This window comes from Pieris napi, chromosome 19 (assembly GCF_905475465.1).
Source record: "Pieris napi chromosome 19, ilPieNapi1.2, whole genome shotgun sequence".
Classification (NCBI taxonomy): Eukaryota; Metazoa; Arthropoda; class Insecta; order Lepidoptera; family Pieridae; genus Pieris; species Pieris napi.
Genome location: NC_062252.1, coordinates 2,279,677 through 2,302,703, shown reverse-complemented (window position 1 = coordinate 2,302,703; position 23,027 = coordinate 2,279,677). Strand labels below are relative to the sequence as shown.

Sequence of the window (23,027 nt, the reverse complement as noted above, 5' to 3'; positions counted from 1 at the left end):
GGTACATAAATCTGAGGACCAGACCTAAAAAGGATTTATAGCAAGTACATAATTCTGAGGCCCAGACCTAAAAAGGATGTAATAGAATAGAATAGATTTGCGGGTTAGGTTTTGTTAGAACGAAGTTGCTTATCGCGCGTTGTGAAAGGGGGCTAGACGGAAAAAATTCTTACGAAAACTTGTCACGACACTTTTTTGCTATTTGCTAATATATTGTAATACACCGGTTCTCGTCCGATCATCGAAGTTAAGCAACGTCGGGCGAGGTCAGTACTTGGATGGGTGACCGCCTGAGAACACCTCGTGATGTTGGCTTTTTTTTTGTAGGGATAAGAAATAAAAATTATTTTTGGAATCACTTAACTAAATTAGTCTTGTTGGAACGAAGTTATCGGGCGTTGCGAAAGGGGGCTAGACGGAATAAATTAAGACCAAAAGTTGTAACGACACTTTTTGCTATAGTTGTTATATTTTACATTTTCAATTTAGCTATCGCCAACGTCCATACCACGTTGAATACACCGGTTCTCGTCCGATCACCGAAGTTAAGCAACGTCGGGCGAGGTCAGTACTTGGATGGGTGACCGCCTGGGAACACCTCGTGATGTTGGCTTTTTTTTCGTCGTAAAATTGTTGTCGAGAAAATCTATCATACTGTTATGATACCAATTAACATATAAATTAATCGAAAGGAATTTCGTTCCATCCGGGTGTCCCTTGACACCTCTAAAGTTTTTTTTTTTAATTTATCAGCCCACTACCGAATATGTCAAGGAAGTAGTGTTTATTCTGTTAAATGCGAAGAATTCGAAAGAGAGGAGCCTGACTTCCTATGTTGGTTTTTACAGACGGAATTAGAAAAATTCTGCCGATTTTAAACCTTGGGAATTCGGGGAAAGAGGTTCCAGTATTAATTAAAACTTTAAAAAATCATCTGTATCAATAATGAGCCAGAAAAAACTAACAAATATAGCAACAATAGATATGCATATAGACATACACGAAACTATTTACGATTTCGCACACAGAAAAGCGAGAAGAGTGAAAATATGTAATATAATTTTACTATGTTTATATTCTTACAGCATACGTAATAGTTAAATTAGTATAGGAAAAAAAGGTTTATTCTTGATATCTAAGTACACAGATATAACATCATAAATAAAGTATTTAAAAAATTTTAATTATATAAAACTGGAGAGCATATTTTATTTTGGTCAAAATTAAATTAATAAAATATAGGATCGTAAAAAGAGTGGCACATAGGTTCATAGGTTTCGGCGCTTATTCCTGTTGGCAATGAGACTGTTTCTAGCTATATTTTAAGTGGATAATAAATGTTTTGGCATCGCGCCATCTCGCGGCCATTGGATAATATAAATAAACGTGAAAATTAATTAATTGTAACAAACTTATTTTTTAAAACTAAACTATATAATAAATAAATATTATGTTAGCCATATTTCGTTATAAAAAATATGAAATAATTATAATATTTTATATTTTGTAATTTTTTTTCCCAAAGCTCCATCTAGTGACTAATAGCTTAAGTACTCCCCGCGGGAAAATATAAATCTTTAAAATATGATGAACTAAATGTTATACAGCTAAAGTTTAATAACTTCGATTCGAGAAAGAATAGATATTAGATATTTCTTGTTGTACGTTTCCTTTTTAAAATTTAGTATCTATAAAATTAGTAACGATTACAAAACACTAATCAAACAAACAAAATAAATGTTAAACAGCTTATTAGTTATATATAGCAAACCTATATTATTTCAATCAATTTGTCTTTTCCTGAATAAATATGATTATATAGAAGAATGTCCTTTTAGAGCAAATAAAAACCAAATCATATGAATTAAATAATGTTTATTAAAACATATGTTTTTACACTGCAGTCAAATAAATTAATCAGTCTTAAAAAATAATTATATTAGTTCTTAATACTAGGTTTAATCCACTTCCTCTACGGTGGGTCCATTTGATTGGCTTCCAGGGGCGGCACCACCAGCACCATGTAGCTTACTCATAATGGGTGAGCAAACTCTCTGGAGCTCTTTCAACTTATGCTCGTATTCCTCCTTCTCAGCCAAAGTGTTGTTCTCTAACCACTTTATCGCTTCGTCGCATTGTGATCGTGCAGAATCTTTGTCTTGGTCTGGTAACTTCGCTCCGGCATCATCTAGCGCCTGTCGCACGCTGAAGACATATGTCTCCAGTTGGTTACGAGCGGCCACCCTCTCCCTCTGCTTATCATCCTCTTCCTTGTATCGTTCAGCCTCTGCCAACATTCTGTCAATTTCAGCCTGTGACAAACGTCCCTTGTCATTCTTTATCACGATATTTTTACTACGACCAGTACTGTTTTCCTTTGCCGAGACATTGAGAATACCGTTGGCGTCCATGTCGAACGTGACGTCGATTTTAGGCACGCCCCGCGGTGCAGGTGGTATGCCTGTCAGATCGAAAGTACCAAGGAGATTGTTGTCTTTTGTCATTGCTCGTTCACCTTCATACACTTGGATAGTTACAGCAGGCTGGTTGTCAGAATAGGTGGTGAATGTCTGCGATTGCTTGCACGGGATTTTGCAGTTACGTTCAATTATCTTGGCCATGACTCCTCCAGCAGTTTCTATGCCAAGTGACAGCGGCGCTACATCTACCAATAACACATCCTGGATCTTAGAGTGAGTTTCGCCGCTCAAAATAGCTGCCTGGACAGCCGCTCCATATGCTACAGCCTCGTCGGGGTTGATGGAAAGGTTAAGTTTCTTACCACAGAAGAAGTTTTGTAGCAGGGATTGTACCTTAGGAATACGAGTGGACCCTCCGACGAGAACCACGTCATGTATTTGGCTCTTATCCATCTTAGCATCTTTCAATGCTTTTTCCACTGGTTCGAGGGTGCCCCGGAATAGATCAGCGTTTAATTCTTCGAACCGAGCCCGAGATACGCGAGTGTAGAAATCAATACCTTCGTATAGCGCGTCGATTTCAACCGTGGCCTCGGTGCTTGATGATAAAGTGCGCTTGGCCCGCTCTGCGGCGGTGCGGAGGCGTCGCAATGCGCGTGGGTTCGTGCGCAAATCTTTCTTGTATTTTCGTTGGAACTCCTCCGCTAGGTGGTTAACGAGCCTGTTGTCAAAGTCTTCACCTCCAAGGTGTGTGTCTCCGGCCGTGGCCTTCACTTCAAAAAGCGAACCCTCGTCGATCGTCAAAATGGAAACGTCAAATGTGCCGCCACCAAGATCGAAAATAAGGACATTTCGTTCGCCCTTTAGATTTTTGTCTAGGCCATATGCCAGAGCAGCGGCGGTGGGCTCGTTTATGATACGTAAAACATTTATTCCAGCAATAACCCCAGCATCCTTGGTCGCCTGACGCTGTGAATCATTGAAATAGGCGGGCACTGTGACGACGGCATCTCGCACTGATGATCCAAGGTAGGCCTCAGCTGTCTCCTTCATTTTCACCAAAACCATGCTGCTGACTTCTTCTGGGGCAAATCGTTTTGTTTCGCCTTTGAATTCAACCTGGATCTTAGGCTTACCGCAGTCATTGATAACTTTAAAAGGCCAATGTTTCATGTCCTGTTGAATTTTGGGATCGTCGAATTTACGGCCGATCAGCCTTTTCGCATCGAACACTGTGTTGCTAGGGTTTAAAGCTACTTGGTTCTTAGCAGCATCGCCGATCAGACGCTCCGTGTCCGTAAATGCGACGTACGATGGTGTTGTTCGGTTGCCCTGGTCATTTGCGATGATCTCCACATTTCCATGTTGCCAAACACCAACGCAAGAGTAGGTTGTACCAAGATCAATTCCAATAGCTGGCATTGTGTCTTCTGATAAACAATATCACTGAATATATAATACTTCAACAAACTTCACAGGAAAATATTCGCAAGATAGTATAATATGCCTCGATTCTCACTGAATATCACTTGTTCACTCTCTCGTATTTCGAATTAGTCTGACTTCCCGCGCGCTGTTTCAGCTTATATATGAAAACAAATCACCGTCCTGAACGCACTACATCATTCTAGAAACACCAATCATATATCGCACATCCGCTCAAATAACGTCATAACTCGATAAAATGTCAAATGACTTTAATTGTACCATTCGTATCAGAATAACACATACTTCATGCTCATAAATCGTCATAGACGTAGTTCAATTATTTGTCCCTAGATGGCACTTGTGACGTTCTATTGTTTACCGAAAGTTGTGCCGCGGCGAACATAAACAGTGTCATGTTACGACTTGCGCGAGGTGGTCATACGGGCGTTGTTCAGTAAAAGTGAATTGTGTCGAATCAAGACAGTCTTTGTAAACGAGGTAAGTAACATTTTATTTTCTTTTTTGCAACTAAACTGATGCTTGTCGAGTTATGCCAGTATACGTGATTGAAACAATTCAATTTACACATTTGTTAATCACTAATAATGACCTATGCAGAGTTATGGCGGTATACGTGATTGAAATTATATTATTAAACATGTTTGTTTATCACTAATACTGACCTATGCAGAGTAACGACGGTATACGGGATTGAAACAATTCAATTTACACATTTGTTAATCACTAATACTGACCTATGCAGAGTTACGACGGTATACGTGATTGAAATTATATTATTAAACATGTCTGTTTATCACTAATACTGACCTGTACTAATGTATGACAGTATATGTGATCGGGATGATGGCACAATATGTTTTATTAGATAATAAATCTGAATTATGTTGAATTTTGACTTTATTCATAAATAAAACGACTGAAAATAAAACTATGTGTCAGCAAGAAAACTGATTTGTCTTCAATTATGCTCGTGTTTTTGACTATGATTATTAATAAAGTGATAGATTTATTAATTTAAAATTATCGTATAGTGATAGTATAAAATTATTTTAGGTACTGTTTACGCATAATGTTTTTTTTTAATTCCCTGAGGCCACATTGTTGTTTTTTTTTTAGTTTAAAACCTTAAAAAATGTTTAGGTAGGTATTTAATTGTTTTTAACTAATTGTGTTGTTCATCTTGTTCTCAGGTGTTATTCGGTTTGGCGGTGTCACTTGTAACTATGTCCAGATCCAGAAAAATATTGTCATTATGTCTGGAACCCAATGACCATCATAACACAGTAACTGATGACTTGTCTATTGTGGCGGAAGATACGCAACCAAAAGATGTAGAAGAAAATTGTGACACGTCAAATAAAGAGAATACATATCATATAAATGAACCTACTACACACATTCCCAACTTACAGGTAGAATGTAATAGAATAGAGAATGAAGACTGTAATTTGCAAGAACCCGAATCTACGGGTGAAGAAACAGACGATTCTGTTAAAGATCGTGATTATAAATTGTCTTCCAAAAAGCGTAGCAAGAATTTAGTAGTTTCTCGTCAGCGATCATCTAGTACTTCATCTACAAATTCCTCTTCGTCTAGTTCATCCTCATCTAGTTCATCTTCATCTAGTTCATCCTCTTCTGATACTCCTTCGTCTAATAGAAATTCTCCAACATCTACCTCTGTACTATTGTCACTTAATAAACAAACAAATCAAGACAACAATGAATGCTTGCCTTCAACTTCCAAAGAAATTAACTTAAATAGTATTCATTCTCCAATACCAAACGAGACCGTAGTACAGGGAAATTTCAATACACGTAAGAGACGCCGTGGAGAGGCACAATGGAAGCAGAATATAACAAAAGTTTTACGAAACTCTGGATTACCCTATCAAACGAAGTCCGGACGAAATATTTCTAAGAAACAAATGAAACCAAGTTGTGGAGAAGGTTGTAGACTTAAATGCAGCTATTTTCTTACCGATGAAATAAGAATTCAAATCTTTGATTCTTATTGGGCTTTGAAAGATTTAGAGAAACAGAGACTATTCATTCACAAACACATACAACAGATAGAGATAAAGTTTCGGTCTACCAAAGCACAGAAAAATCGAAAAATCAACTATGCATTTTACTTTGAGGTTGAAGGTTCATTAAAAAGGGTTTGCAAAACAATGTTTAAAAATACATTGGATATTAATGATAGAACAATTAGAACTGTAACAGAGAAATCTACTGGAGGATTTTTGAAAGAAGATGAAAGAGGGAAACACGGTAAACATTATACTGTAGGTGACACTATAAAAAATGATATAAGAAATCATATAAAACGTATACCGAAAATTGAAAGTCATTATTTAAGAGCACAAACAACACGAGAATACATTGATGGAGGAAAGACTATATCTGACTTACATAGAGATTATGTGAATGAATGTAAACAAGATGGACGCAACTTTGGAAACTACGTAATGTACAGTCGTATTTTTAACGGTGAATTTAATTTAGGATTTTTTGTGCCAAAAAAAGACAGATGTGAATTATGTGTAGCTTATGAAAATGCAGTTCCCGAAAGTAAACTGTTGCTCAAAAAAAAATATGATGAACATTTAGTGGACAAGGTTTTATCCAGGGAAGAAAAAAAGCGAGATAAAATAGCCCTAAAAGAAAACAAAAACCTGATTGTATCTGTATACGATTTACAAGCAGTTTTACAGGTACCTCGTGGTGATGTTTCTGTTTTTTATTATAAGAGCAAATTAAATAATATGAACTTTACGATAAGCAAATTGAAAGCAGAAGAATCGGGAAAAAAGAAAAAAAGGCAACAGACTGAAGACGATAGTTACAATGGAGACACTATTGTAAATAACAGTATTACCGATTGTTATTTTTGGCACGAGGGTCAGGGTAATCGGGGTTCAGATGAGATTGGTAGCTGTTTGCTTAAATATATAGAAAAAGAATTGCATGATTACGAGGGTGACCAACTAGCTGATATAGTTTTTTATTCGGATAACTGTTGCGGCCAAAACAAAAATAAGTTTATTGTTGGATTGTACATGTATGCAATATTGAAGTTTAGTAATTTAAATTCTATTACTCATAAATTTTTGATAGCCGGACATACGCAAAACGAAGGTGATGCCATACATTCGGTAATCGAAAAGCAAATAAAACGTTCCTTGAAAACTGGTCCAATTTACGTGCCAAGTCAGTACGTACAAATAATTAAAGAGGCTAAGAAAACTGGGGAACCACTAAGAGTTAATGAACTATCACACACCGATTTTATTAATTTAAAAAGATTAGTTAGTGATCTAGGTATTACTACTTTAAATAAGCTAAAGATTTCTGAAGTTAAAATGATGATGATTACCAAAGCCGCACCAAATATTTTAAAGTACAAAACGTCGTACACTGACATTGAATGGTCTGAAACTAATTTACTTTCTCGAAATAAAAAAATAATAGTTCCTGATCTAAAGCAAGTTTATGCTGCTAAAATAGAGATTAAGGAACGGAAAAAGAATGACTTAATGACATTACTTCTTAACAACCACATTCCTAGTTTTTATGCCAACTTTTATAATAGTTTATAAGTTTAATTATTTTTTATTACACTGTCTACTCTCGTGTTATTGCACAGCTGATTGTTATAAGTACTTAAAGTATTTTATTTTGATAGAAGTTCATTTTTAGACTTACTGTTACAAATTGTGATTTTAAATAAGTATTGAAATACCTAGATTATTTAATTTTCATAGAGTGTTTATATATTATAGTGATAGAGTGTGAATTGTTTATTTTTCAGTTAAGACGTTGTAAATTATAAGTTCCTTAATTTGATTTATTTTTTCAATGCTATAGAGGTGTACTACCCTCGTTTTAATTAAACTGTTGATCGTTTTGAAGTACATAGATTATTTAATTTTGATAGAAAGTTGTTTTTTTTTCAGTTATAAGTTTGAAAATTTAATTGTCTTTATATAAAAAGGCATTTCAAAGTCTAATATGTGTGTAATACACGTTATATTAAAGAATATTATATTGTATTTCATTACAAGTTAAAAATACTTGTGTCATTATAATAAACAAATTATAATAAAACTTTGTATTTTTTGTACATATAGTGTCACAACCCAGATTATTTCAATGTTTTTTTCAGGATTTTCAGATTACTAATAATATGAATTTATAGAGCTTAAAAAAACATTATAACTCGGTGAAGAAAGTTTTCTTCTAAAATAGTTCCCTTTTTAATTATGATCCAAAAACTAAACAAATTAAGTTGGGTAAACTTTAAATGTCTTTCCTGAAAAATGTAGTTTTTGGAGTTGTGACGTTATTTGAGCGGAGGTGCGATATGTGGATTCTTCGAACATTCTGGAATATACCTATTCGACCAATCACAGGCCAGAACGTATAGAGGGTAAAAGAATAGGGATACCACATCAAGGGGATTTGCCGATTAATAAGAAATTTTTGGGCCAATATTTTTATTGCAAAATCATCACGTAGATTAACACCATATTAAAAAATATATTATCTATATTACATACCAATAGCATTACAACCTTTTAGGTCTGGGTCTCAGTTTTTGTATCTGATCCTTGATCATTTCTAAGGCAAGTAGGTGATCAACCTACTGTGACTGACACTTTTCTTCACCGTACGCAAGAGTGTTAAATACGAGATAGACATAAAGTCTTGATGTCATTGATGCATAGTCAGTGATCGAACCTACGACCCCAGGGATGAGAGTCGCACGCTAAAGCTATTAGGCCAACACTGCTCTGATTATCTAAAATAGTACTTTGAATACTTATGAATATACTATGTTTTGTAAATATGTATTATAAATTATTATATTTAGCGTTAGTGTTCCCGAATCACTTTTAGTAAAGAAAAAGGAAATTACAAAAATCGGAATGGCAACACTTACAGTCAATGCACACATTTAAAATTTAATAGAGATAGCATACATGCGCTGTAACAGTTGTGAGACTGAGACAGAAAGTCCTGTTTGTATACAATACAAAACTATGAATGCGTCCATGAAAATGGAATATATTGTTAATGTGTGTGTGCAATGTGCATGTATATGTAACATAAATAAATAAGGGAACTCTCCGCGCACCAAGATTTTACTAGATTATTCTAGAATTCTCAATACTGTTTATTTTTGATAAAAAGCATCTTTTGTAGATTGATTAATCTAGATTCTTTTGTATAATAAAAAGAAAAAATTATGATGTTGATGTCATTTTTATTATAAGATTTAACGTAGGAAGCTATTTTGGAAGCAGTTAATTTTAGTGCCCATGATGATTCTATGACTAATGCAGATGTTATTAGACTTAAAATTATTTATACACCAGCCGTTCGTCCCTGCTGGAGATGTTTTTTTTTATTTAATTAATAATTATGTCAAATATGGCATACCTACTATGGCATTAAAATTTTGATCAGCAAATCTAAAAAAATTAAAATGTTATTTGTTTTTAAGATAATACGTATTTAATTATGATATTTCAGCATAAATTTTCACTACTTTTAAGACCTTCTGTCGATCCGAAGCTGGCATCAGTGTCCCACAAACAAGCATTTCCCTCAATAGAAGAAAGAAAATTATTTATTTATAATAATAAATAACTGTAACTTGTTTAAAAAAGAAGAACAAGATCATTTCTAGGTTTAAATATTTTCATTCTTATAATCCTATAATCAGCAACTGGAAATATGGTCTGGTGAAATTAAAAATACAGGCTGACAATTGGATTTGGACTTTACGAAGGACATCCCGGGAGAATGGAGTGGTCTGGTAGAGGTCCTTACAACTAGGATAAGGTTCTTTATGTATATATTAGTTATTTATTAATATTAGTCACATTTCTATTAAAAATTTTAAGATGGAAAGGTCAAAGGAGTCAATCGGCCTTTATATTTTAAAAATATTGTATTTTTTAATTATGTAGGTAATTACAGTCAGAATCGTTTACGACGACATAGTTTAGAACAACATACCGGTTATATTGACCAAAATCAAAGGTCCCGGCTGAATTATATTGTATTAGGTACCTTCTTAATAACAACATCATCGGCTGTTACGACTATCGGTTTTTACGATTAAATATGAGTAGTCCCTTCGATGTCGTTATAACAGATTTTGACTGTATAATATTTTAATCGACATAAAATATATACAACTTATATAAGTTGATATATACATATATTGATATAAGTTGTATGTGTATACATATATATTTTTAATATTCCTATAAGTATTTGTAACTTAATATGTAAATGGATATACCTATATATATGGTAGTCCATTACCAACGACTTTATTTTTGTCTTAATTGGCTCCATCCCTGTAGTCAAGAGTTCTGGCAGATCACTCTGTAGTTCCAGTTGTGTCTGTTACATATAATTATGTTGTGTATAAACTATAAAGTATAAACCAATACCTAATATATATAATATATAACGACCTGCTATCGTATTCATTCAAACCTCCCCCTTTTCTGAACCCCGAACATGACATAATTTCTTTAAAACTTGGATCGAATAAATCGGAAATCTACAATTTTGTACACTTAATGCTTAGTAGTAGGCATCTAATTAGTTTTAAATTAAATTTAATCAAAATGATACATTTATCACGTGACATAATAAATAAATGAATGTTACAAAGAATGGTTCATTGAGTGCTTGAAACTGTTTAACCTTATAAAGTACAACAATAATTAAAAAAAGAAGTCCTATCGGTTTGTTTAATGGTTAATCAAGTACCTACCTACTCACTAAAGTTTTTTAAAATATTTTTTTCGAATATTATTATAAAAATTTCTTTTAAAAATTTGTATTTTTTGTGTTAAATAATGTTCTAGAAAATTCGATTCTCGACGACTCATGGTAGCAAGATTAGCTGCGCGCTTGCGCCGTGAACTTTTGCGGTGCATCGACAAACACGTAGAACGTTCCAGAAAGTGAAAACATATAATATTCTAGACTTGGGCGTAGGTACGAAGTTACGTCAATGATGTATGTTTAACGTGTAATAATTTTTGCGACGATATAAATAAAATAAAAAAATACCATAAGAAATGCTACCTCATGATTTTCAGAAGTAGCAACTGCTAAGATAATCCAAGAGTATGGTGATCAAAACAATTACTTAGCGAATAAAACTTTTATTTTTTGCTATCCCGTACCAACAATATTTCTTGCAAAAAGTTTTAAATACCTAGTAGTAGTAGATACTTAATATGTATATTTTTCTGACATTACTTTTTACTTGCTAATTCCCTAAACATTCAATTAAATTGAATAGTGATTACGTAAACTAAAGTTTTAAATGCGAACCAAAAAATTTATTTATTGTAAACAATTAACAAGAGATAAAAAGAGGTTTCGACATGACGTGAATATTGTGGAATTGTTTGGAGACGAATAATACAAATCCATCGCGTTATATATATTAGATAGACCTTACGCACCTTACCTTATTATTCTTCATAACAAATCTTTGTAAATATAATTAAGTAAATAATGTTTAAAAAAAAGGTGTGACCTAGTTTTCACTGCTTACTGCATATACAAGGTTTCGCGTTGTTAACCGGCATATAACATTGAATAAATTTCATGACAGGCGTAATTTTTTGTTCACATTCGTTTAAAATGGAAGCACTGGCTTCAGATCAGTACTTTTAAGTTTTAGATATAACATTATAAACAATCGTAGGTATATGGAATTAATGACTGCTTCTTATATCCTTTTACAAACCTAAAACTGTCATTTTGAAATTATACATTTTATATAGGACTATTGGGTTATCATTGTAAATAGCTTAATTTGAATCAAGTAAACCATCCGAATTTTTGTTTATTGAAAGTAAATAAGTATTTTGCTAGTAGCCTATCAAGTAACTATGCACATGTTCTGAACAGATTATATGAATTGGTATAGACTTTATATTGAATTGAAAATGAATAGGATGTTAGAATCTTTCATTACCTATCTATGCCTTATAGTTATAAGATCCCGCCATACAACGACCTTCACCGAGATGCTTATTTAATATATAATTTAATATGTCAATAAATATAATCCATATGGGTTGCCTAACAAATTTCAGTCCAGAGTATGTTTAATTAATATTAAAAAAATTTTTTTTTTTATAATTTGCATGTATGTATGTAGTAAATTTTTTGAACTTTTTTCAATCAATATTTTTAATCAGGGTAGTATTATATATGTATCACTATAACCTTCTTTTATACTAAAGATGTATATATACTTTAGTGTCACATAAAAAATATACACATAAATAATTAATTGATTAAAAACAACCTAACGTTTGCATATTTTATGGGCTTCATACTTTCGATTGGTATAGAATTTATCTAATAATCATCCCGGTGAAATGTTTAAAAAAATATTTTTTTTTTTAATTAATTAAACATACTCTGGACTGAAATTTGCTAGGCAACCCATATGGATTATATTTATTGACATATTAAATTATATATAAAATAAGTTTCATTAAATAAGCATCTCGGTGAAGGTTGTTGTATAGCGGGATCTTAGACCATTATAAAAATTTATTTATGGATTGAAGGAGTAATGGTGTATGTTATATAAGGGCATTATAAATAAAAGAAAATATAATTGATACGGTTGTTTATTTAGGTAGGATTTTTTTAAAGTAGCTTACATTCTAAACAATTGGAAATGTAACTGCTAACAAATACACAAAATGTTTTAGTTGAGAAAAAAAGTATTAATTTAATACTTTAAGTGGAATTTGAACTAAATCAGTCTTTGGCTGTACATCAGCAGACAAGCAGAAACACAAGTTTAGGCGGCTTTAATCTACTTCTTCCATGCGAGATGCATCATCAGCTTCTCCCTCTAGTGGTGGAACATCTCCAACGCTTGCCTCCTCAATCTGAATAGGCTCATCTTCATCAATACCAAGACCAAGCTTGATCATACGGTAGATTCTTGAAGCATGAACTTGGGGCTCATCAAGAGTGAAACCAGATGACAGGAGTGCAGTCTCATACAAAAGGATGACAAGATCTTTGACAGCTTTGTCATTTTTGTCAGCATCAGCCTTCTGCCTTAATGTCTCAACAATTGAGTGGTCGGGGTTAATTTCAAGGTGCTTCTTAGCAGCCATGTAGCCCATTGTTGATGTATCACGGAGAGCCTGAGCCTTCATGATACGCTCCATGTTAGCAGACCAACCATATTGGGCAGTTACAATACAGCAAGGTGACTCAACCAGCCTGTTTGATACAACAACTTTCTCAACTTTGTTGTCAAGAATGTTCTTCATAACTTTGCATAAACCTTCAAACTTGACTTTGTCTTCCTCACGTTTCTTCTTTTCTTCCTCATCTTCCGGAAGTTCTAGACCTTCCTTTGTGACAGACACTAGAGTCATTCCATCATATTCCCTCATTTGCTGTACTACATACTCATCAATAGGTTCAGTCATGTAAACCACTTCATAGCCACGCTTCTTAACCCTTTCAACAAATGACGAGTTAGCAACTTGGTCTCTGTTCTCACCAGTGATATAGTAGATGTGTTTTTGGTTCTCCTTCATGCGTGAAACATATTCTTTAAGAGAGCATGACTCGTCACCTGATGCAGATGTGTGGTACCTCAACAAGTCAGCTAATTTGTTACGATTCTGTGTATCCTCATGGATACCCAATTTAAGATTCTTGCTAAATTGTTCATAGTATTTCTTGTAGTTTTCTTTGTCTTCAGCTAATTCTTCGAAAAGCTCCAGGCATTTCTTTACTAAGTTCTTCCTAATTACTTTGAGAATTTTGTTTTGTTGTAACATTTCACGGGAAATGTTAAGTGGCAGATCTTCACTGTCAACGACACCCCTGACAAAGTTCAGGTATTCTGGGATTAAGTCTTCACAGTTGTCCATAATAAAAACTCTGCGTACATACAGCTTGATGTTGTTCTTGCGTTTCTTGTTTTCAAAGAGGTCAAATGGAGCTCTGCGAGGGATAAACAAAAGAGCACGGAATTCAAGTTGACCCTCAACCGAGAAGTGTTTGACTGCAAGGTGGTCTTCCCAATCATTTGTGAGAGATTTGTAGAAGTCACCATACTCTTCTTGAGTGATATCATCAGCATTCCGTGTCCAGATGGGCTTTGTCTTGTTTAACTCTTCATCTTCACTGTACTTTTCTGTGATGGTCTTCTTTTTCTTCTTTTTGTCTTTACTGTCCTCATCCTCATCCTCTCCTACATCTTCAATCTTGGGCTTCTCATCCTCTTTATCATCTTCCTTCTTTTCCTCTTCAGCTTCGTCATCAGACAATTCCTTTTCACGTTCTTTCTCAACTACCAGTTTGATGGGGTAGCCAATGAATTGAGAATGTTTCTTAACAATTTCTTTAATCTTTGCCTCTTCAATGAATTCAGCCAAATCCTCTTTAATGTGAAGAACGATCTTAGTACCACGGCCAAGGGATTCGCCGGGATCCGAGCGGACAGTGAATGAACCACCCGCTGACGATTCCCACATGTATTGTTCATCGTCGTTGTGTTTGGAATGTACAGTGACGCGGTCGGCTACCAAGTAGCATGAGTAGAAACCCACACCAAACTGACCAATCATGCTTATGTCAGCGCCGGCTTGTAAGGCCTCCATAAAGGCTTTTGTGCCAGACTTAGCAATGGTACCCAAGTTGTTGACTAAATCCGCCTTGGTCATGCCGATACCAGTGTCGATGATAGTCAAAGTTCCTTCGCTCTTGTTTGGCACAATTTTAATGTATAGCTCCTTGCCGCTGTCCAACTTTGATGGATCAGTGAGAGATTCATACCTGATTTTGTCCAAAGCGTCAGAAGAGTTTGATATTAACTCACGAAGGAAAATTTCTTTGTTGGAGTAGAATGTGTTGATGATCAGCGACATAAGCTGGGCGATCTCCGCCTGGAAGGCGAAGGTCTCAACCTCCGCTGGCTGTGTCTCCATTTCTTCAGGCATTTTTGATAATTTAAGTGAATACTACTAAAACTCTCAGATGAAGGCGCGGTTTTAAAAACACGTGGTGAATTATCGCAGCAAATATCACTCGTACTAACACTTCGCTTGTATTTAATAAATGACGCCGGCTGGTCGAGGAAATTCGTTTTTATACATGGTGTACGTAAGCGACATCTGTTAGCAGATAGAAATTTATAAATTTGAAGCCTATTCCAGTTGCTATCAACCTTTTCTGTATAAGAAAACATATTGTTTAAACGCACAAATCGTTATATTAATTATTATATGTGTGGTTTAGTCGTCACAAGAAATCTCAAACTATAGATATATATAAAAACAATCACATAAACATTACAAAATGTGAGAATATATTCTTAATAATTAACATCAATCGCATATTATGTTACTATGTCATATACTGTCATAAGTATACCGCTGTATAGTGCGGTATCACAGCAACATTTTAAGTATTAGGGTATACACGACTTAAAAACAACTTTAATAATTTTAAAGGAAAATTTCATCTAGCTGTTTTCGTCTAAATCTAATAGCATTATATTATAAAAATTTATAACGTTGAATCTTTTCAATTCATTAAATCCTAAAAAGGTTTATGATCTATGCAAAAACTTTTTATATGTGCTATCCATCAATAGATGGCGCACTAATAATAATGCTCAAGATGTATAGAATATTCTGGAGAATTCGAGAACATTCCATGAAATTAATAGCAAAATCGTCAATATCAACAACTATAGTATTACAATATGTTCAAAAGAGGCATTTTAAGTAATAATGTATATCTTATTCATTTACGAAGCATATTCATTCATAAATCATAAGTTTTTTCCAGTTTTAAGTAATGATCTAGAACATTCGTACTGTTTCCGGTATATTGTTCTACTTCTTTCCACCAGGAGTGCTAGCTACATCCGGATCTAACATGTTTTAGTCGAAGTGGCGCTAAAATATTCTAGATAATTCTTCGATAATTATTGATTTTTTTATTTAATGCGCTTTAACTTTGAATTTAGGTTTGTAATCATACTTACTAACTACTTAATAATTGTTAATATTGATACGCACTAACTTGTAAGTTACCTAATTTTTTATGAAAGTGTCGCTTTTTTTATCACGATTAACATTAAATAAGCTTAATAAAAAGCCTTTTTAAATTCAAACTTCAAAGTATGATTAAGTTACCTAGGTAGCTAAACATTTTCTTCCTCGTGTATGATAAGTTTGTTGGTTATTTAAAACCTACCGGAAATATACTTCTACATTCTTTATAATATATCTTCACCAATTAGATAATTAACTATTGTTTAATTTATACACTTCTACTCATACCAAGGTATTATTAGTACCTAAGTACTGGTATTGGGTAGAAAAGTTTATTCCTTGGAGGTGTTAAAAATATAGGTTATTAAATACATTATAATGTCAGAGCAAGGCTGATGTACTTAATATTGTACTATTTTGTGTATTGTAAAATGTACCTTGCTATACAGCAATATACACTGAAAATAAAATATACACTTTTATTTTAAATGCTTACTTTAAACATATATTTCATTAAATTCATGAGAACTTGTAAAATGATGTCTATAGGCAGCAGACCAGATATAACAGAGGGTCTGGACTCTGGTATGTATTCAGAATTAACAGATGAGTCTACTACATAAACCAAAAAGTTACCTAGGTAGGTATATCAACCCAGAAAATTAAAATATTATAAAGAATAGCCTTTATCTTAAATTGTCTTTGCTACAGGTATTTATTTGTATACTTGGATGGCCATATCTGCATTCTGCGTAATTTACATTAATACCAAACAATACTACATAATTTACTTAGTTTTGAGGTTATTGTTAATACTCATCGTATTGAATGTAATGCGAGGTTTCGTTAGATGGTGCTTAGGTTTTGTGTAACTTATCACGAATTATTAGGAAATACTCTAAATATAGTAAAATACTATACTACTTTACAATATTTTGAATAATGCGGCTAGGTCACCGGGTCACCGGTAAGTATAATTTATTCACATTCCAAGAAGTTGGTTAAAACGAGAAAACTTTAGAGCGCCACCTTTTATCGAGTGGAAAGAGTATTATTTTATGCAGTGCTAGTTAACTCAATAACATTAATTGAAGCCGCTAGGTGGCAGTAAGTTCAATTCAAACAAAACTAGTACTTTCTCGAATATTTCAGAACATCGAGAATGTTAACAATTTACTATATAAGCCGCACACCGCAGCGTTACTAGCTCATTCAACTTATTGATCAAGTACAGTTCGCGCGTGAAGAACAAAACACGAGTTTCCCATTCATAAATTAGTCAAATTTTAATAATTGAAAAGAGTTGTGTTTATTATAATTAAGATGGCGTTGATACCATACTTATTGGATTATGAACCTAGACGGCTTCAGGATGAGTTGTTTGGATTAGATTTGGCGGAGAACTTAATCTCGAACATAATTGAGCGTCCCATGCGTCATTATCGACGACCCTGGAGGAACCTATCAGCATTGCACCGCGATGTTGGATCTACAATCAAATCTGATAAAGACAAATTTCAAGTTAATTTAGACGTACAGCATTTTTTGCCTGAAGAAATATCTGTGAAGACCGCTGACGGCTACATCATTGTTGAAGGCAAACATGAAGAAAAGGAAGATGAACATGGCTATATTTCACGTCAATTTAAACGAAGATACGCGTTACCCGAAGGTTGTAATCCTGAGATGGTCCAGTCCAGGTTATCCTCCGACGGAGTGCTAACAATCACAGCCCCAAAAACAAGTGGTGAAAAAGATGAACGAACCATTCCAATAACTCATACCGGTCCGGTTCGAAGGAAGATTGGCGGTGGTGATGATGAAGTCCAGAACGGTCAGGAAGAGGTAAAATCTCCACAGAAGAAAAAGAAGCGCTAATCTAATTTTCAGTATTATAAGTAAGTAATAATTCAATTCTTAAGACTGATTTTTTTCATTTAATAAACGATAAAAAGTAAAACATGTTTTATTTTCCTTTTAAACGACTTGACAAGTTTAAATCACTGTAAAACAGTTTACAATATGTCATCAAAGGAATGTATTTTCAAGGTTATCTAGTCTTGTTAAATAGGAGCAGATTCTTGTTTTCTCACCCCTTAAAAATAACCAGTTCAATAAATATTCTTTGATAAACTAGTAACCGATGAGAAAGCACGCTCCCAGCAAAATAGATTTAAGCTCGACATCCAATTCAAACGGAAAAACTACACTGACGTCACTTTTGATGCTGTGTAAGCATTTCTTCGTCGCCACTTCGCCAATCCGTTCACCCTCTGAGAATATGTCTCGAGCGCAACAAAATATGCCCCTCGGTTTAATCTTTAATACATCTCCTTTGTAGTTTTTAACAAAAACTCTCAAACATTTAGAATGCACTGAGCCCACGAATCTACCAGGTGGCGTCCATACTAATATCTCCTTGAGGCAAAACGCTCGTCTTTGCATATGTATGACTTCGTTTCCATAGCTATTGAATATTTTAATTTCTTTTTTGGTTTCCTTCCTTTGAACAGCGAGAAAAACTTTTTGACCTTGTCCATTGTATATTGTGTAGCCAATAATATTGTTGCCGAACAAATTGTGTAATGAGTCGCGTTTTTTCGCTACAATTAATTCGTTTAAAGGACCTAAGTATGCTAATCCTGGGTATTTTGTTTCAATTTGCGGGCAGGGCATCCATTGGTCTTCTTGTGTTTTCATTTAGTGATTTTAAAGAGATGTTTTTAATCATTTCGATTATTTAATCATTACGATAGTTTAGGGATGTTGCTTGAGGTTGACTCGTTCAGAATTACTTGGTCGATGTTAAAATAAAACTCCCTAATTACTTGTAGAGAAGAGGTGAAGATGGAATAGTGAATGATGAATGATTTTATTTACAAAACTGTGTACAATTATACTTAAAAATTATCCTACACTTACAACTAATATTGACATGTGGTGCCAAGATGCGGAGCGTTGATTGGTTGCGCAGGTACCAGAGTAGGCGATAAAAATGCGGCGCGGCAAAAAGTTGGCCTTTTTCTGCACGCAGCCGCCGAAGCGTACGAACGTGTTTATCTCAGAACACTTTGGTATCGTAGCCTTACGATAACGCTAAAAACTGTCCTTTTCAGGACAAATTACGTTTCTCGACTAACGTCTAACAACTGTCCTTTTCAGGACATATTATTCTTGTTTCACGACGAAAACGTTTGACAACTGCCCTTGTCAGGGCAAATTACCGTGTCTTACGACACGATGAAACTGTTCTTTTCAGAACACACGACCGTATCTATTCTGATATGTTCTTCTCAGAACACATCACTGTTTCAATACGACACGTTAATCAATCACCTACAGGATTCCCCCTCTAGCGAAGCGTACCGGCAGGCGTATAACGCGGCCTCGGCGAGTTGTCCTTGTAGGTATTGAGTTGTTCCCAATGTCTTGTTGTTTCAGGTCGTTGTCATTTTGATGTTTCAGGTTGTTATCGTTTTGATGTTTCAGGTTGTTGTCGTTTTGATGTTTCAGGTTGTTATCGTTTTGATGTTTCAGGTTATTTGATGGTTTATCTAGTTCGCTCGCACTTGATGTGATTTGCTTGTTGCAGGTACTCGGTATTGTATCAGTGGGCACATCTGGCTCGGCAATTGTGTAGGCGGGTTTGAGTCTGTCAATAGAGATGTTTGTTTCACGGTTAGGTAACTGCAGCGTGAATATCTTGCTGTCTCGTTTCAGCACGCGGTAGGGTCCGTCGTAGGGTGCTTGTAATGGCTTCTTTACGGCGTCTATGCGTACGAAAACGTATTCACATGTCTGCAGGTCGCGATGTACGAATATATGTTTTGTGTTGCTGTGTGGTTGGTTAGGCATTGGTTGCAAGTTACGTATTGCGTCGCGCAGCTGATCGATGTAGGCAGAGTCCATAATGACGTTATCGCGGGTCGTTGATAAGAAATCACCGGGTAAGCGTATGTTGCATCCGTAGGTAAGTTGGGCGGCGCTTACGCCGGTGTCACTTCGCATAGCGGCGCGTAATCCGAGTAGGACGGTTGGTAGCTCGTTAATCCAGCTTCTTGCGGTCTGTAGTCTTGCCTTTAATGCGGCCTTAAGGACACGGTGCCATCTTTCGATGATACCGTTACATTGTGCGTGGTATGAAGTTGTACGCGTTTTTTCGATGCCGAGTAAGCGAGAAAGAGATGCAAATACTCTGCTTTCGAATTGGCGTCCTTGGTCCGTTGTTATTGTAGCAGGGCAACCGAAACGGGAAATCCAACCTTCGTATACAGCTTTGGCGACGTCTTCGGCTGTTATTTCGCATAATGGGTATGCTTCGGGCCATCTCGTCGCTCTGTCGATCATTGTCACTAGGTATCGATGACCGGTGGCCGCGGTAGGTAGCGGACCAACGATATCGATGTGCACGTGTTCGAATCGTTCGGTTGGTGAAAAAATTGATAATGGACTTGTTGTATGGCGTTGTATTTTAGCGCGCTGACACTGTAGGCATACTTTTGCCCACTTGCCGACATCTGAGTTCATTGAGGGCCAAAAGTAGCGTTGCGTAATTAATTTCCTCGTGGTCTTTATTCCAGGGTGGCTAACGTTATGTACTGCGTCGAATGCGGTACGTCGGTACTCTTCAGGTAGGTACGGACGTATGTATGAGGTCGAAGTTTCGCAGAGTAATTTGATGTTTGACGCGGGCAGGTTTACTTCCTTGAAAGATAAGTTGCTCTGTAAACCGAGTGCTTGAATTGTATCGCTATCGCGCTCTTGAGCTATTGCAAGTTGATTGTAGTCAATCGGCGATGGACACGTGATTGCGTCGATGCGTGATAATGCGTCTGCGGCTGCATTTTGAGACCCACTGATGTGCCGTATATCAGTGGTAAATTCGCTGATATAAAGTAGCTGTCGGGTGCGTCTCGGTGATTCGCTGTTGGTATTTGATTTTGTATAAGCGAAAGTTAGCGGCTTGTGGTCCGTGTATATTATTATTTCACGTCCCTCGAACATTTTTCGGAAATGTTTGACAGCCATATAGATGGCGAGTAGCTCTCGATCATATGTACTGTAGCGAGTCTGTGCGTCGCTGAATTTCTTCGAAAAATAGCCGAGTGGTTGCCATGTGTTGTTCACAAATTGATTTAGTGCGGCACCAGCTGTTTTGTCGCTCGCGTCGCTGAATATAGCAAGTGTCGCATGGTGAGACGGATGAGCGAGTAAAGCGGCGTTTTTTATGCTCTCTTTACATGCTTCATATGCTTGCGTCGATTCAGCGGTCCAGTCGATCTTAGTTTTGTCACGCTTCTTGATGTTGTGCAGGTAAGTATTTAGCGGCGCTTGTATGGAGGCGGCGTCTTTGATATTTTCGCGGTAGAAGTTTATCATACCGAGAAAACGTCGCAGCTCTTCTACGGTTTGTGGCTTTGGAAAGTCTGTGATAGCCTGTACCTTCTCTTGGGGTGGCTGTATTCCTTCCGCCGTGACTTGATGACCGAGGAATTTGACAGTTGGCTGGCCGAAAACACATTTTGATGGGTTGATGGTAATACCGTATTCTTCTAGTCGCTGTAATACGGTGCGTAGGTGTTTTCGGTGCTCTTCCTCGTCGATTGACGCTATCAGCAGATCATCAACGAAAGGGAATACGAAGTCGAGTTCGCGCAGTACTTCGTGAATAAACCGTTGGAATGTCTGGCCGGCGTTCTTTAGACCAGGACACATGCGCGGGAACTCGAAAAGGCCGAATGGTGTTATGATGGCGGTTTTCTCCACATCTTGCTCGCTGACTGGCAGTTGTTGGTAGGCGCGGTTGAGGTCGAGTGTGGAGAAAATTTTCTTCCCTGCGAGTTGGTATGTGAAATCACGTATGCGTGGTATGGGATACCGATCAGGCTTAGTTATAGCGTTGAGCCTTCGGTAATCGCCACACACGCGTAACTCTCCACTCTTCTTAGGCACGACGTGAAGAGGTGATGCCCAAGGGCTTTTGCTTGGTCTGCATAACCCTTGATTTATCATGTTCTGAAATTCTTTCCTGACCATTTCGTAGCGATGCGGCGCAATGGGGCGTGGTCTGCAGTGAAGAGGCGGTCCATTTGTTTCAATGAAGTGTTCGACGGAATGTTTAGGACTTAGCTTCATTGAAGTGAGTCTAGTTGTGCCTGGGAAATCTGCTAGAATGCTGTGGTAATTTTGCTCAATGTCTATACTGCGAACTGTAGGTATGCCCGCAGTACTGAGTTGAGCGTTAGTTACCAGCTGTGTTTTCCCGTCGATCAATCGTCGATTTTTTACGTCGACAATGAGGTGGTGGTACTGTAAGAAATCTGCTCCCAGGATTGGCTTGGACACATCTGCTACGACGAATTTCCATGTGTATGGTCTTCGGAGGTTAAGATCGAGTGTGAGTGACTTCTCTCCGTATGTAGGAATTACAGTGTTGTTGGCGGCGTAGAGTTGAAACGGCAGTGGTTTTTCGCGTGAGCCTTTTTTCTTTGGTAGCACGGAGATATTGGCTCCTGTGTCGACCAAAAAGGTAAGTTTCGTTACCCTGTCGGTAACGAAAAGGCGGTGTGATGATTCGGTAACGCCAGTTCCCGCCGCGGCCAGCGTTACTTTTAGTTTTCCGACTGGTTAATGGGCTTGAAACTGCACGGTGGTGCGCATTTCTTCGCGTCCATACCGTAGCGATGATGGTAGTAGCAGTACGTCATTGGAGATTTTTTTCGGCTTCGGTCTTCCATCTGCGACTCTCGTCGGTTTTCGTTGTGATGTGGAGATGCGTTCCGCGAGCGTGATAGGTAACGGTGGCGAGAGCGACTGTTGCGGTAATTGTCGCGAGGTTGTGCTCGTAGCTCAGCCACTTCCAAAGACAATCTTCTTATTTCACCGATGAGGGTGTCGATGGTTGGCTGTTGCGGATTAGGTGGTGGTGGCGATGGTACAGATGTGAAAGGCGTTGCGACGGCGGCGATGTGTTGCGACGGCGTGTGGACTTCCATCATTTTGTCCGCGAGCAAGGTAAGGTCGTCGAGCGTCGTTTTGATTTTAAAAGCTTCGCTGACAGCTAGCA

At 36.4% G+C, this 23,027-nt stretch overlaps 5 protein-coding genes and 1 non-coding gene across 6 annotated transcripts; 3 read left to right on the top strand and 3 right to left on the bottom strand.

The window, feature by feature from the left end:
• Nucleotides 1-494: 494 nt before the first annotated feature.
• On the top strand, nucleotides 495-613 carry LOC125059456. The gene has a single exon (XR_007118665.1). It is a non-coding gene; the product is annotated as a 5S ribosomal RNA (ribosomal RNA).
• Nucleotides 614-1,862: 1,249 nt separating this feature from the next.
• LOC125059453 (heat shock protein 68-like) lies at nucleotides 1,863-4,001 on the bottom strand. The gene has a single exon (XM_047663883.1). It carries the CDS (start codon nucleotides 3,840-3,842, stop codon nucleotides 1,959-1,961), a length of 1,884 nt encoding a protein of 627 aa, XP_047519839.1. The 5' UTR covers nucleotides 3,843-4,001; the 3' UTR covers nucleotides 1,863-1,958.
• A 59-nt stretch (nucleotides 4,002-4,060) lies between these two features.
• On the top strand, nucleotides 4,061-7,668 carry LOC125059450. Its single transcript, XM_047663881.1, has 2 exons — nucleotides 4,061-4,346; nucleotides 5,060-7,668. Exon 2 carries the CDS (start codon nucleotides 5,093-5,095, stop codon nucleotides 7,469-7,471), a length of 2,379 nt encoding a protein of 792 aa, XP_047519837.1. The 5' UTR covers nucleotides 4,061-4,346; nucleotides 5,060-5,092; the 3' UTR covers nucleotides 7,472-7,668.
• A 4,872-nt stretch (nucleotides 7,669-12,540) lies between these two features.
• LOC125059452 (heat shock protein 83) lies at nucleotides 12,541-15,031 on the bottom strand. The gene has a single exon (XM_047663882.1). The coding sequence runs from the start codon at nucleotides 14,897-14,899 to the stop codon at nucleotides 12,743-12,745; it is 2,157 nt and encodes a 718-aa protein (XP_047519838.1). The 5' UTR covers nucleotides 14,900-15,031; the 3' UTR covers nucleotides 12,541-12,742.
• Nucleotides 15,032-17,160: 2,129 nt separating this feature from the next.
• LOC125059455 (protein lethal(2)essential for life-like) lies at nucleotides 17,161-17,921 on the top strand. Its single transcript, XM_047663886.1, has one exon. It carries the CDS (start codon nucleotides 17,285-17,287, stop codon nucleotides 17,837-17,839), a length of 555 nt encoding a protein of 184 aa, XP_047519842.1. The 5' UTR covers nucleotides 17,161-17,284; the 3' UTR covers nucleotides 17,840-17,921.
• A 68-nt stretch (nucleotides 17,922-17,989) lies between these two features.
• LOC125059454 (phospholipid scramblase 1-like) lies at nucleotides 17,990-18,714 on the bottom strand. The gene has a single exon (XM_047663884.1). It carries the CDS (start codon nucleotides 18,659-18,661, stop codon nucleotides 18,095-18,097), a length of 567 nt encoding a protein of 188 aa, XP_047519840.1. The 5' UTR covers nucleotides 18,662-18,714; the 3' UTR covers nucleotides 17,990-18,094.
• Between the last annotated feature and the right edge of the window lie 4,313 nt (nucleotides 18,715-23,027).

Excerpts from the sequence above, each read along its gene's own strand:
- LOC125059453 (XM_047663883.1), bottom strand. The coding sequence starts at position 3,842 with ATGCCAGCTATTGGAATTGATCTTGGTACAACCTACTCTTGCGTTGGT.
- LOC125059450 (XM_047663881.1), top strand. The coding sequence starts at position 5,093 with ATGTCCAGATCCAGAAAAATATTGTCATTATGTCTGGAACCCAATGAC.
- LOC125059452 (XM_047663882.1), bottom strand. The coding sequence starts at position 14,899 with ATGCCTGAAGAAATGGAGACACAGCCAGCGGAGGTTGAGACCTTCGCC.
- LOC125059455 (XM_047663886.1), top strand. The coding sequence starts at position 17,285 with ATGGCGTTGATACCATACTTATTGGATTATGAACCTAGACGGCTTCAG.
- LOC125059454 (XM_047663884.1), bottom strand. The coding sequence starts at position 18,661 with ATGAAAACACAAGAAGACCAATGGATGCCCTGCCCGCAAATTGAAACA.